The 15,983-nt window shown below is 38.3% G+C and overlaps 1 protein-coding gene across 1 annotated transcript in view; it reads right to left on the bottom strand.

The window, feature by feature from the left end:
• ODA-Dnal1 (Outer dynein arm dynein axonemal light chain 1) overlaps positions 1-15,983 on the bottom strand; it is a 41,815-nt gene that overhangs the window by 7,495 nt on the left and 18,337 nt on the right. The window contains exons 2-4 of the mRNA XM_083118791.1: positions 13,163-13,311; positions 7,744-7,855; positions 5,732-5,912 (exon numbers count right to left, since the gene is read on the bottom strand). Coding sequence (XP_082974917.1) covers positions 5,732-5,912; positions 7,744-7,855; positions 13,163-13,311 — 442 coding nt within the window. The remainder of the gene's footprint in view (positions 1-5,731; positions 5,913-7,743; positions 7,856-13,162; positions 13,312-15,983) is intronic.

Genomic DNA, 15,983 nt, shown 5'->3' with positions numbered 1-15,983 from the left:
ACACCCGACAATAATATCAACAACTTTACTAGGAAACTAGATGTAATATTAGATGCTTATTCCAAAAGAAAAATCAAATCCATACTAATAGGAGATTTTAACATTGATTTCCTGAGTCAAAAAACAGAACATGAGGTAGAAATATTCATGAAAGCTCACAATCTGACAGCAGTTGTGAGAGTACCCACACAAATCACATCAACTTCAAAAACAGCAATTGATCAGGTTTTCTTAAACACCAACTTATTTGTATACAGTGTCAATACAATTAGTACTGGCTTTTCAGATTATGAGGCACAATGCATAAAAATTACTGCAGCGCAAAATACAAACCAAACACACACACCTTATAGACCCATAAATACCACAAAAAGATAATTTAATGAAGCTAATTTTAGTTACTTTAACTACTTAATAAGTAGAGAATCATGGGATAGCCTATACTACCAAACTGATGTGAATGAAGCATACGAGACATTGCTGTCTGCCATTTCATACTCATTTAATTTAGCATTTCCCAAAATAACAAAAAAAAATATGCATTGAAACAAAATCAAATTGGATAACACCCAACATCAAAGAAAACTGGAAAGATTTCATCATAATGAATAAATGCAGACACCAATTCAAAAGTGAAACATTCAATTCATATCTAAAGGGAAAAAGAAAGGAGTTTGAAAACTCAGTCAAGGAAGCAAAAAAAGACTACAATAGCAATATGATCCTAGACTCAAATAACAAACAAAAAACCTTGTCGCATATTGCAAAAACCGAATTAGGTATGGTAGGGAAAGAAAAATACAAAGACAACATATCACTAAAACACGAAGGCAAAAGCGTGGTCAATCCCCAAGATGTAGCATCAACTTTCAATAAATACTTTACTGGGATAGTAGAAAAAATAACAAAAAACATCCAAAAACAAAATCATAAAACTAGTAATATAACTAAAGTACATTCTAGTATATACTTACTCCCAGCAGACGAGAAGGAAATATTTAGCTTAATAAGTCGCTTGGAAAACAATTATTCTGCCGGCATAGATGAGATACCTGACATTGTAATAAAAAAATGTGCCGCACACATATGTGGCCCAATATGTCATGTAGTTAATCTAAGTCTCCTTGCCGGTAAATATCCAGAACAGCTAAAGACTGCCATAATAAAACCTCTGCACAAGAAAGGGTCAAAAAATGAAATGAGTAATTACAGACCAATCTCTCTTCTCCCAGTCATCTCAAAAATACCCGAAAGTGTTATGTACAATAGATTAATAACATTTTTTAACAAATTTTCCATCATTTCAGAACAACAACATGGTTTTTGCAAAGGAAAATCTACACAATCTGCTATACACACATTCACAGAAGCAATTAGAGAAATTTTGGATAAAAAAGAACACTGTGTAGGGCTCTTTCTTGATCTAACAAAAGCATTTGACACTGTCAACCACAAACTCTTGGTAAAAAAATGGACCAGTATGGGATCAGGGGAGTAGCAAAAGAATGGTTTAAATCATATTTAACGGACAGGAATCAGATAGTAGAAATAACTCACATCGATGAGGATAATAACAAGGAAAATTATCGATCAAAGAAACAACGTATTACATATGGTGTACCCCAAGGATCCATTTTAGGACCCTTACTTTTTTTTAATTTACATCAATGACCTTCCACAAAACTGTAAAGATGCAAACACAACTCTCTTTGCTGATGATACAACTGTTCTTATAGCAGGAACAAACACAGAACGGTTAAAACACAACGTAAAGAATACAATCACGCACATCTCGGAGTGGATAGAAAAAAATGGTCTTGTGGTAAACACTAAAAAAACAAATGCAATTAGATTTCAAATCAACAGCTGTAGCAGTGAAACTCCAGAAATTAACTTTCAAGATCAGGACATGGAATATGTATCTAACATAAAATTTCTTGGCGTACAACTGTCTGAAAATTTAAAGTGGGATCTACACATTGAAGCTACAGCAAACAAGGTTAGTGGGTTTTGTTATGCGATAAGAACAGTAAGAAATGAAGTAAATCTAGAAGCAGCAAAAATACTATACTATGGCATCATTCACTCTGTATTACGGTATGGCATCATTTTCTGGGGGAACATGAACAAAAGCATTACATTATTCAGACTACAAAAGAGAGCTGCTAGAATTCTGGCAAATGCTCCAACAGATGCACCATGCAAACCATTATTTCAAGAATTACAGATATTACCAGTTCCATGCATATACCTATATGAAATCCTAACAAGCATGAAAATTTGTCAAAATACACACACAGCAAATAAGGACTACCACACCTACAACACCAGGGGAAAGAATGACTTACACATGGAATTACACAATACCACATTCTACCAAAAAGGGGTAACATATAATGGTATACGCTTATTTAACATGCTACCAAATGCATTTAAAAATATAAAGTCATTGCCAGTATACAAGTTGCATCTTAAAAGATTCCTAAAGGCACATTGTTTTTACACAGTGCAAGAGTACATTGACACCATAAGTGACAGGAATAACAACAATAATATAACAAAGTAGAACTGCCCTATCATCATTATCTTTTTATTTTTCCTTTGCTGTTCAATTTAATTTATCTAGATGTAAGTATAGGTGACTATTTAATGCTCAATTTATGTTTGTGTGTGTGTATATATATACATGTGTGTACATAATGTCATAGCAAATGAAGCGAACATTGAATATAGAAAACATATTTTTAGCCAATTTGTTTCAAGAAAATAACATTGAGCATGCATTTATTCTCTTTATATGATATCTTGTATCTCATACTATCTATTGTATTTTATATTATATTATGCCTGTAATTTTATAGATGTATTCTAAATGTACATGTACAATGTGGCGTTACCCCCACACCCCCTATACGCCTTCATGGCGTGGTGCTATGCACAGGGGAACACTTTACCTTTTTTTTTACCTTTTTACAATGTGACAATTCCAAACTTTTGTAAAGTTGAATGGATGCTAATAAATAAATCAATCAATCAATCAATAGCACTGACGTCAGTTACCTACAAGCAACTAACTGATCATGAAACAAAACAGCAACCGTGTTGGGGAGGTAGGAAATGGTCAACCTTGTCACCCAGGAAAACTGATTTCTTGATCTGGTTCACATCCTATTCCACATCAATCAAACCCAAACGAAATATGCTGTGTTTAATTACACATAGACTGAAACTATATCCTGAACCTAAACATTTCAATACTCCTGAACTGAATCTTCCTCTCAAAAATGTAATTTCCGTGAACTGTTAATAGTGCCTCGCAGTAAACCAGTTTGGCACGCTCATTTCCGCGAGACAGGAACTTGCATCTGCCATTTTAGTTCAGGTTCAGGAAGACTGAAAATACGTTGGAATCAGTTTTTTTTTTTTTTTCGGTTCAGTTTCAGTCACTATCCCTGCTAAAGATTGCTGAATGCTTGTTGGCAAATCAGTATGGTGAAACACTTAACCACTGCTGGCTGCATACTGAAGTGCCTCGTCAACAAAAGCTTGCACAAGTTCTCTGTGACGGTTAACAGCATTTCTTTCATGTGCAACTTACATTTTGATGAACGGAATTTGTTCTTTTTGTGAGAATGTTTTAGAGTGCATTACTCATTAAGGCTACAGTCAGCGCAGTACTGCTGCCACAAGTGAATCTGTGGAACTATGACATGTCACGTGTAGAGGTGGGAATAAAGCCATTATCTGAATCCACGATTAATTGTTGCTACCAGTGACAAACAGTGGATAAATGTTGATTAATCACTTTTTTTTTTAGAAACGATGTGCCACTCACTCGCCTGAGCATGGGTGTTCTTTTTGAGTTCCTCTTCTTCTTCTTCAGTTTCATCATATCATCATCACTCATCTTTATATTCGTGATTAGCCAAAAGTGGAAAAAAGCAAAGTAAAATATGCCAAATCAATCAAACATCTGAACTTTATCTAGTCACATCAAATAGATACCATAATTCAAAATGTGCTGTTTTTTCACGCATTGCACATATATATTCTATTTTTTACAGAGTGTGAGATTACTCCCTCTAAGTAATTTTAGTTGATTTCAAAAGGTGGGCAGTGTATTTTCATGAAACATTTTGTCATGAAATGATGTGAACTTATATGTAAAATAAACTCTTAAACTTTCTCTGCGTTACATAAAGTTTCAGAGCACTGATTATTTCTGAGACAAAATTCTTCCTTTAAAAAGGAATAAACTAAAACTAACAACTAAACTCCATGGTGCAACAACCCTCTAATGGCCATGGCCTGCCAGAGCAGCTTTTTCATTTGGTGGCATGTGGTCAGCAAATTGAACATCACAGGCCTGTAGCCAGGAATTCTTAATAGGGAGGGTGAAGTCAATCCTAGAGGGAGCAAATTTTTAATATATTGTGTTGCATTGGCAGATATAGCAGGGTACATAGGGCCACTTGCCCCTCCTCCAAAAGTGATAATGTGATAAGTTGGGTGACAAATTTATGGTAAATATAAACTGAGGAGAGCAGTAAATAAAATGTTAGATCAGCGGTATATACCAGCGATGGAAAAAATGAAAATTGGCACACACTTTTTCAGCATGAGAGGAAACAACATACAAAAGAGCTATAAATTGATAAAGTACTTCATTTTTATATACTGTACACATACACAAGTACTTAGATTTAAACTGTAATTGCCAGTAGCGGCAATTGGGTGAGGCAAGGATAGTTTACTTTTCTTGCTAGACAAGGCTTAGTATTTAGAGGCCATATGTGATCGAAGATAAAACGTTCTTCAGCTGCAAGTTGTAGGAAACTTTAGGCAAACATTTTGTTACAAATCGACAGTTCGTGCACAACCTCGGTTGCCGGTTTTTGCGTGTTTTCTACTTAATTTGATGATATTTCACGGTTATTTCGCGAAAAAGCGTTCATTTTGTGGAAAAGCACACATTTTGCATTACTTCGCGAATAAAACTCATGCATATTTCATCATTGGGGGTGTAGTTACGTGCAGAATGTTCAAAATTGCATCTTTTTTTTTTTCACATTTTGCGATTTCGCGCATCGCGAAAATTCAATGTCTCTAGTGATAAGTAACAAGAAAGGGATGATATCTTGAAACTCCAACGAACAAAAAAAGTTCGAGCAACATCAAATAACAATATTTCGATAATGACCTTTCGGACATCATCATCACTATTTTGTAACTTTTGTGACTGAAACCCGCTACTTCTTTTCTACAAGAAAATTGTCCCCACGACACTAGGTCAGCTCCGAAATACTTCAACATGCTCCTTTCACATAAGTCACAGAAGATTGTTTTAGAAGAGATTTGTTTTATTTTGTGTAGCAAATCCATAGTTTCCAAATCAGATTTAAAATCTTATTCACTATAATATAGTGGAACCACATGCAAAAGAACCTGTGCAGACCCGTGACTCCTGTGCATCATACTCCAGCATGGAGTAAAAGGGTTGAATTGATTGAGGGGAAGAGCTCAAAGGAGTTTGTCCAAAGGTTCTTTTATTTGTGGTTGCTCTATAACACTGATGTCATATACAGTATTTGAACCTGAAATTTTGATTTTTTTTATGTGCCACAAATATGTGTGTCCAACAATAAGTGCATAATTTTAACCTCATTTTTGTATATGTGCTCAATCCAGTAAATAATTATTTGTTATAAAGAATATAATTTTTCATCCTTACCTACAAAAAGTAAATCTTCAAGCATTGGCAGTTCCTGAAGCTTGTTAAATTCAGCCCAGTCTCGCACTAAATTGTTTGAAATGTAAAGTACCTTCAGTTTCTTCAAAACACCAACTCCTTTAAGTTTATCAATGAGATTGTAAGATATCCACAGTTCTTCAAGTGTATCTGCAAGTGAGTCCTACATGTGAAAGAAAATTTATATTCAAGCTGATGTGAATATGATAACAGCTTAGGGCACATAGTTTATTGATACAGTGAAAATTGTGTGTTGATCACATATCAAATCTCCATCTCTGACAATTTATATCACCACTGAGATATCAAACCTGATGTTAACCTCACCACAATGAACAAAAACTTTCATAAACACCTAGTGAATGTTACACAAAATAATGGATAGGGTCAGGATTTTTATGTAATTACATATTGTTTATCTATTATAAGTAGCCAAAAATTATAATTGTTGGCAAATTTTGATATTAGGAAAACTAGGGCAAATCAAACCCACCCCACTGTATAAAAAAAACAAGACACATTAGAAAGAAAATAATTATCGGAGAAAAATGCATGAACATTTAACTTTTTTTGACATAGTCACCAAGGTATTCCAAGCACTTTTCGAATCGTGTGACCAGTTTTCTGATTTCTTGTGTGTAAAAATTCCGTCCAATTTCAATTGAGTTACCTTTTGTGCTCATTGGTTAACAATCGTGGCACCCAGTGAGAGCACAGTTTACTATACACCCAACTACTGGTCATGAATCAGCATAGACACACTATTGTATGATATGTTCAGTTCACTTGTAATCTCTCTTAATTTTCACACAGTGGTTGGCAAGGATGATTTCATTCACATGCTCCGTTTCGTCGATAATGTTCCAGTTGCAGCCAGACCCTGTGGCTGAGTGGTTAGCACATCGTGCTGCGATGCCAGGGTCCCGAGTTCGAATCCTGCTCAGTCATGGTTGTCTGTGAATGTCCATTAATCAATTTCATCACTCCTCTCCATCATCGTAAATTAGCCAAGAAGCACAACACGCGAAGTAAAATAAAATAATCAATCAATCAATGTTCCAGTTGCAGGCTGCCCGACACACTGTTCGTCATTCACGTTCGTTCTTTTGAACATCTGGCAATTTTCTGATCATGGGATGTGACACTGCATTCCCACCATACACCTCGACAATTTGGCGATGGATTTGACTCTGATTATGCCTTCGTGTCTAAAAAATCTGACGACTGAGCGCAACTCAATGTTGGACACGACCTCAGTACGACACACCATACTGACACGGTGACTACTTTCATATTAAAGCAGCTGCAGCATGCCGGCTTCGGGTATGGGTAAAATACATTCCGGACAGTACTGCCACCAAGCATGATTATTTTCTCTCTTTTAGTACAGGAACATGGCTGGGGTTTAACTTACTTTTTGAAATGCCCACGTATATATGAATTTCGTGTTAAATATTGTGGGGTATATTACATATTTCCCATTAAGGGTATATATATTTTTTCAATACTGTAGAGTATTTGCGTCATTTAGTAATGCAGATGTTTTCATGGGACAAACATTCAAAATACGATTCTCTAAAATAACATACATATCCTCCCCCCTTTTTGTTTTAATTCTTGTTCTAATCTGGAGCCACGGTGGTCCGGTCGATAGGGCTTTCAATTCCCAGGGAGGGTGATCTAACATCAGAATTTTTCCAGCCTTGCCCCTTCATAAGTGGCTGTGGGGTTCAGCCATCCTCAGATAAGTGGGTATGTGGTGGGTAAAGTTGGACAGAGCATTGTGCTGAACATATGAGCTCCAGAAATGGCCGAGATCAGGAATGTGTGTGGTCCTACCTCCACACCCTCCTATATGCCTTCATGGTGCAATGTACACAGCGAACTTAATCTTAACTTTTTACATCATTTTAGCTAATATGTACCACTATGTCTGCAATTTGTGAAATTGTTATGCATTACAACAAGGATGATTTGCATATTTCTTTACATACCAAACCTGCCAAACTCTTGATGTAGTTCCTGCCAAGAGAGAGAATCTTCAGGTTCTTCAGAGAAGCTACGCCAGCAATTTTGTCAATCATATTTGATGACAAGGACAGTTTTCTGCAAAATAGAAAATATTTTCTTTTCATCAGTCAAATATTTATAACACTCAGAATTCAAGTCCTGGCCTGCCTGTATGTGATTTTTTGTGAGCATTCATTTCAAATAATCATTCCCGTAGGTGATGCCAGGATCTGGAATCTACAGGTACATATGGGGTGCAGAGCTTAATATGATGGTTGTGTATTTTATTTTTAAAAGCACTATCATTTTATTAACACTGAGATGAAAACGAGCTGCTGACCTGAATATGAAGTCTACGCAAAAAGTATCCGACCGTATTTTTTCCTGCAGAAACAGATGAAGCACAGTAACCCCAGTGGAAGGGTGATTAGCACAGCATGCTACAATGCTAGGGGTTCTGGATTTGAATCCTGCACTTGGCATGGGTGTTCTTTGTGAGTGTCCTAAGTAAAATAAACCAAATCAACAAATGAAGCAGCTTCATGCACAGGCATGTTTTTACTTCTCCTACAGAGAATGTCAGTATCTGGCAGTCAGGCTGTGACTGACTGAACGCCCATTGCATTTTCATTTGCTGCAAAATGATGGAACAACTGAACAGTGGTGTTACATCAGATTTTGTTACCCAAGTGAAAGGCATTCACAGATTAAAGAGCAGTACAGTCACATACACTTCTGGATTATAACAATCCCAATGACTGGCAATGGAATCATTACAACCTGGAAATGCCCATGACCACAACTGCATCATCAGAGATGGTTGCATGTCTGTGGAGAGTGAACCGTGTTCTGATATCAGGTAAAGTGTTCCCCTGTGCATAGCACAACGCCATGAAGGCGTATAGGGGGTGTGGGGGTAACGCCCCACACTTTCTTGATCCGGTCGTGAGTGGGGGTGATGTGATCAGCATCACGCCCCTGACCGCCTTTACCCCCCAGGGTTTCCCCCAGGTACCCATGTTATTCGACGCTGGGGCCCTCAACAAACCGAAATTACAAGGTGATTGACCAAGGGCAGACTTTGGTCATGCAGGATCATCGTGTCACCATCCAAAAAGCTTACAGACAAGGTGGGGATAAGCATTGGTTGATGGAGAATCTGGAAATGAGGAGAGTGTCCACAAAATTTGTGCTGAAGGTGCTAATGACGGAGTAGAGGCAACATATATGATTCAGGCTTTCTTCGCCAAACACAACAGTCTTCTGGTTCATCCAACTCCTTACTCTTCCAACATGGCTTCTGATTTTAGCTGTTCCCTAAGCTGAAAAACCTGATGAGACAGTATGCAGAATGTGTTGGCGTAGCTGTACTCCATTCCTAAAGATCTTCCAGAAATGATTCCAACAAAGGTAGAACCAGGGCCGGATTAAGACGAAATTGGGCCTGATGCTGAAACAATGAAATACTGTCGATTTTTTCTGTACAACTAGCTTTCAAGCTGAAAACTTTACTACGTCACACTTACCGAACGATAATAAAGTGGCAACAATCGCCAAGATATTGCAAAAAACGCAGCTAAATTACTAAGTAAGCTGTTTAACGTTGATAAAAATTAACTTGAAATCTTCAGTGAACAATAAACACAACAACGTTATATTTATGTCACAGTGCAAAGAATAATAGTTACTGTATAATAAGTAACGCTGTGGCTAGGCATCCGAAATTGGGGCTCCAAATTTCATTCTAAGATTTATTTTCAGGTTAATATAGCAAAAGAAAACTGTTCAGCTTTCGGAAAATTCTCGTCTGTTTTCATCTGGGCCTATTTCAGGAATGGGCCTAATGCTGCAGCATCAATAGCACCCACCTTAATCCGTCACTGGGTAGGACTGCTGGGGAGAAGTGTGGACAGTATAAAGGAGACTACTTGAAGGAGTGAGTATTTGTATTTGTCCTGAGGACAAATACATTCTGTCATTTGTCTGTTCTGTCATTTCCCGATGATGGAAATATCCCCCAAAAATATTTTTAAAAAAGTTGTGCTTTTAATTATTATAATAATAATAATAATAATAATGTCTCCATACATAGGGAATGTCCAGTGGCGTGGCGTGGGATTTTTAAAAGTGTTACCGGTTATCAATAGGACATTTAAGGGAGACTTGGGTGCCTCCCCACCTCATGCCCCCCCCTTCAATGTCATCAAAGCAGTTCATATAATATTAATCTGGTGCGTCTGTAATTCAATACTACATTTTGGTAAAGTTATTAATCAGGAAGAAAAAAATGTTGACATAAGGACTGAAGTGAAATCGCAAACATTGGTTGTTTACACAATAATACGTAATTTGATACTTACAGAAACATCGAAGGCTACTTATAGAGCAGATCAATCCGACGACTCTTTGAAAATAGTTATATGATGCTGGGGTCCCGGGTTCGAAACCTGGCTTGGGCATGGACGTTTGTGATGTCTATTTATCAATTTCATCATATCATCACTCATCCCCATCTTCGCAAATTAGCCAAAAGTGGCACAAGCGAAGCAAAATCAATCAAATCAAATCAAATCAAAAAAGTTCAATGATGCTGTCATAAAGTGAAGTTTTTCATTTGAATTTGAATTTTTGGGTGCGTCATGGTCATGGTCCATGTTATCCACACCTGAATTCCACACTTTTTTTCACCCGAAAATAGAGTACATGGCCAACAAAAGAGTTTCGACAACTGCGCACATCCACATAACCACGGATAGTCGTTATACCACGAAACATTGAAATGTCGGTCATATCCAGCAGACGACTTGGTTTTTAAATCGTTCAAAATAGGCTTTGGCCTCCCTTTCGCCACAATTTCGCTTTTTTCTGAAAAAAAAACGAACCGAAAGATTGCTTCAAAATATCTTCTATCGCACGATTACACACACTGTTCAGATAGGATGAACCCGCCACCTCGGAACTCGGAGCAAGCTACATTAATTAATTGACAATGCCCGAAAACAACATAAAGACAAAAGACACCAGTCACAAAACTCGCACTGCACAGTTCCTCCCACAAACCGTTGTTTACTTTTGTAACACGTGAAACACCCTCCTTGCCCCCTCCCCTCTCAGCATCGGCGCTTCCCCAATATTTCCTTCGGAACCCGCAAGAAGTCCAGTTCTACTACTGTTGCCATCTTAGTTCTTTTGATACCAGATTTGCCCAAATCGCGAAACTTTTCGTTTCAAATAAGACATATGTAGAGTAGCTATTTCCTAACTACTCCCACTCCCATGTTTCGCTAAATCCACTGAAATCTCATTTCTGACACCACTACTATTTCGTATATTTTACGTCCTTTGCTACCTTTAAGGCTTTCGCTTTATAGGATATTCATGACGATGAGGATGCATGGTGAATTATTGAAATAAAATTATTATTTCTTTGTGAATTAATTATTAATTTTTATAATTATGTAAGTAAAATAATAACAACGAACATTGAAATAACCATTTCTTGCTGAGGATTCGAACCTGCAACACCTGACACTTCAGAGCAAGCTAAGATATGCTTGTAAGTAATGTTTTCACCCAAAAACAGTTCTACCACCTCAAAAACATTGCTTCAATCCGAAATTATCGCATTTCTGCGACAACGTATGTCAATCTCAATCGGCCCTTTCAACAATTATCACAAATTCCTGTAATCGAAATAATATTATATGTGTGAAATATAGAATTTTAGGTTGACATTTTTAGAAGGACAGCTGACCCCTGTACCCATCCCTCTCCTCTCCTTGCCTTCCCCCCCCCCCCGTGTGATTTGATTTTTTAAAATTTTGATTTGGCGATTTAAGTCCACTTCATCCACAGTAATGCTAATCGGAACAGTTTAAAGTTGGATCCGAACCACTTGTGCCTCCACCAGGTATCGAACCCGGGATCCCTTGATTATAAGGCGGCGGCGCTACCACTGCGCCATCATTCCCCAGTGTGACTTGACACCTTCAGAGTAGGATAGACCCGATTAGGCGACTTAGCTCTTTTCTGTCAATTGAATATGGCAACACTGATCTGTATCCGGTAAGGATCACCGGCAACTGCGCCAGCTAAACAAGCATGGCAATAACCCGCCTCCTCCTCCCGCCGTAACAGTCTTTGCCGCGATGGAAAGTCTTCCTTGCGGTGCCTGAGGAGGGTACCGGATCAGTCCTCCTCTTCACTTTTGCCGGTGTCAGAAAAAATGTCAGTCTGCAATGTTTACTTTACGACAATATTACCAGTTTATGTACGTAATAATATTTTAAGACAGGTTCTTCAATTCTTTATATTTTGGTGTTACCTGCGGTAACAGCGGCTAGATGCACGCCACGACTCTGCCAAGGAACTATATTTTCGTCTATTACCTAACTGGTCTCAGTTGTAGTTCAATCCAGCCTTGGCTCTGCAGTCTACCTCTAGTTGCTTCACAGAAATTGTATTCCTATTTAGGCGGGATTTAGCTATTTTCTGCCAATCCGATGTGACAACACTGGCTGCTCCGGTTGGTCTGAACGGCAACAGGGCCCCTTAACAGGTATATGAATAACCCCATAAAGTCCTTCCCTGCTCTTTCCTTGCATCCTCTTCTCCCTTGTTGCCTCTTCAGGGTAGCAGAACGGCCTTCCTCTTCGCTTCTGTCGGCTGCAGAAAAAATGTCCTAGACAATATCTACTCGACGGCAACGGAGTTCATTAACGTATTTAACAATGTTGTCATTTTATTGAAACAACTTTTTAATTCTTTACATTTTGCTGTTACCTGCGGTAACACCGGCTACATGCACGCCACGCCTCTGAGAATGTCACTTTACAATTGAAATATCACATAATGTGCTCAATGTGGCGACCTTCGAGAGCCAGGTGCAAGTCAATACGTTCCTGCCATTACATATATTCAGGTGGATGCGCTCGGCATGAGTCAGTGGCATTTTTGCATCTCACAATGTTATTCCCATGTATGGAGATGTTTGGGACACTCTGTAGATAAACATAATGTTGTTAATTTTCTTAATGGTTTGATATTGAAAATTGATCCTTCAAATTATCAATCTAGCTATGTCTCTGCCAGTTATGTACATATATATGTAGTAGGAATATCACTTTCATGTCCAAATCATAAATGCATTAAAATTTTGTTATGTCAATGCATGATCACCACAGCAGACAAGTTATATTTCATACTGCACAAACAAACTGACCCACATGTCATGCAGGATTTCCGGAGTGCTCTGTGGAAAGACAATCTTCTGTTGGAGTGAGCTTCATTCTGTGGTCATTAATCCACCCCTAACCAAGCAAGATTATTCTGCATTAGTGATTAGGTTTTTCCATTAAGGAAATAAATGCCATCAGAAAATAGTAAATCAATTCAACTACTTACTGTACATTTGCTAAAGCTGCAAGAGAATTATCCATCTTCTCAATTGGTGGCCATTGGAAACACAATTGAACCTCAGTTGCTTCAGAAATTTTCTGACCATTTTTCTCTTCCCACCTTGCAATTGCTTCTTTTATTGTTGTTCCTCCTCCCTACAAAATCATGCCATTAATATAATAGAACAATGGTTCATACATAGAAATTGCCTAACAGGGCCCACTTAAGTTATGCTGTAGTCAGGGAAAAAGTGTTATCATTATGGAGTCATAGAAAAAGTAACAAATTTCCAAAAACATACAGTCCTGAAAAGATTCTCTTGGATTATCAACCGGGTGAGTTCTGGAAAGCATTCCAAGCTTTTGACAGCTACCCTCTATTCTGAAGATGGGAGTGATGTTAGCTCTTGTAAGCTTGGAATCCTTTTCCAGAACACACCTGGTCAATAGCCTGAGAGAATCTCTTCATCATTCGTGACTAGGAAAGCTTCAAGGCCTACTTCAATATAGAGTCCTTTTGGTTTGATGAATAATTGATTGATTGGTATTTTAAGTCCACTTTATGCACAGTAAGGCTAATTAGGACTGGACCTACTGTTTAAAGTGGCAAGCGTCACTATGTGCCTTCACCGGGTATTGAACCCTGGGACCCCTTGATGATGCTACAACTGCGCCATCGGGAAGGCCCAGGTTTGGTGGATAAGTCTGCAATAATGGTAAAATCCAAGAGATAATATACAATCCGATGTTATTTCAGGTTAGGATGCAAGTTTTAGTATTTTCAGTCTGTTTTTCCTGACGGTAGCCTACTTCTGGCATATCAAATTTTGGTGGGGTAAGAGTTCTAATACTGTAAATTATACAAAATTGTATTTTGTAAAAATAACAATGGCTACAGCTTTTAATGAATGTGCTCTAAATAATGTACTTTGTTGCTTTTCTTACTGAAATGACAATTTAAATTATATTAGTTAACTCATATTACAAAAGTGTTTTCGGTTTTGCTGACCAAAGAAAGGAAGCTTGAATTAAATTGAACCGGAGAGACCAACAAGGGAAAGATTCCACTTTTGATTTCCCGAAAGTAAGGTCGAGTGGAATCTTCCCCTTCTTGGTCTCACCGATTCAATTAATTAAATATATGTATGTGAACTTTGGTGGGTGTCTGATTGCCATGTTCGAGACCTGAGTTGGATTCCCAGGCAGGCATGTATCCAGAAATTCCCTTCGGGGAGGAGGGGGTTAACACAAACTTTTTAAGGGGTATAGATAGAACCTGACAATTGTATGTTTAGTGGTGCCGATTGGATTCCAAAACGGGGGTGGGGGTGCAAGGTTTAGCATTAAGATTCCATAGTGTGGAGGCAAAGAAAATGAGAGGCAACTGTCCCCTAAATCGTCGCCACTGTTTAAGGCTGCAATTTTAATCAGAAAGTGAAATTGGAACGTCTTTTACCACTCTACTCCTTTGTTTACATGCATCAACATTGTGTTCCGGAACCATCTGAGTATATGTGTTTGTCCATTTCTTCTCCTCAGGCATCAAAACATCTATGGTGTGGCTGAGTATTTTTCCAAAGCTGTTACACATGCATGGGATGGACAATCCATTCGACAACGCGAGATTCAAACTGTGGACTGCGATGCAGACAATTCTCGAATATTTCTCTGATTCGAGCCTGAACACTACTAATGTGTCTTGTCCTCCCATGTTTGCAGCTCTTATAAAAGCCCAAACCCACCAAATTGTTCACATTCAGGCCTAAGCACTTGCATTCAAAATTGTCTGTCACAGCTTCCGCAGTCTTGCAATATCTCAGTACGAAACAAAGGAAGTCTTCTCGAATACAGTTGGATCGCGAAACAATTAATGCACAATAAAAACACTTCCGCTCCCAACACATCCTATGTTTTGTCTCCCAATATGATCAAATGCTTACTCATTTATCTCCAGTGCCGTGCCCAAGGGAGGGTTGGTAGGGTCATAACCCCATTTGACCCAGTACGTCTTCCTTTAAAAGAAACGTCAAAGACACGAAAAAGATGGCAAAATGAGGACTGACCGCTAAAAATACTATGCGTAACCCCTCTCCCTTACGAAAATCCTAGGCACGCCACTCTTTATTTAAAATCAACTCGCCAGAAGATTTTATCATTTCATATTACTGCAGGTTTGGATATGATCCCTCAGGGTGTTGTCGCCTGCATTCGAACCTAACCTTAACAAAGCCCTAATTTCCCATCTTTGTGACTTGGATCTTCAAGACTAGGAAGATTTCAGACCAAAGGGACACGCGATACATCTCATTTGGAACGAGCCAATCAACAGCAACGTTCCACACCGTAGCGACACAAAAGGCCGCACAAAAATACATTTGACTTGTGAAATCCTAAGGTGACATGGTCACCTCGAAGCGGCAGCTCGTGTTGATCACAGTAGTAAAATGCCTCCTCAACCGATGGGAATGTCCATCAATTTTCTTCTTTCTCCCTTATTCTGTGCTTGTTAATTAAACAGGCAACATCTTATGATTTGACATACACAGCAGGACATGTACTATGTAGACATTTTAGCGAAAAATCAGTCGAAGTCAAGGGTGGTTCGGTGGCTCAGTTGGTAGAGCAATGGCACGGTATTCCAGAGCCCTGATTCGAGTCCTGGTAGAGCCTCCAATTTCCGCTAAAATGTCTAAATATGCAACATCTTCTTGCTTTCACTTCTCGACATTCATAAAATTTACAGCTGTTCCTTTATGGTAGTTAATTATTTGAGTGTATGTCGAACCGGGGCCTCCGAGATGAGTTTACTTCGTGTATACAGGCCGCAA

This window comes from Lepisma saccharinum, chromosome 3 (assembly GCF_977018435.1).
Source record: "Lepisma saccharinum chromosome 3, izLepSacc3.1, whole genome shotgun sequence".
Classification (NCBI taxonomy): Eukaryota; Metazoa; Arthropoda; class Insecta; order Zygentoma; family Lepismatidae; genus Lepisma; species Lepisma saccharinum.
The sequence above is the reverse complement of the archived record's forward strand: the minus strand, read 5'-3'. Positions and strand labels throughout refer to the sequence as shown.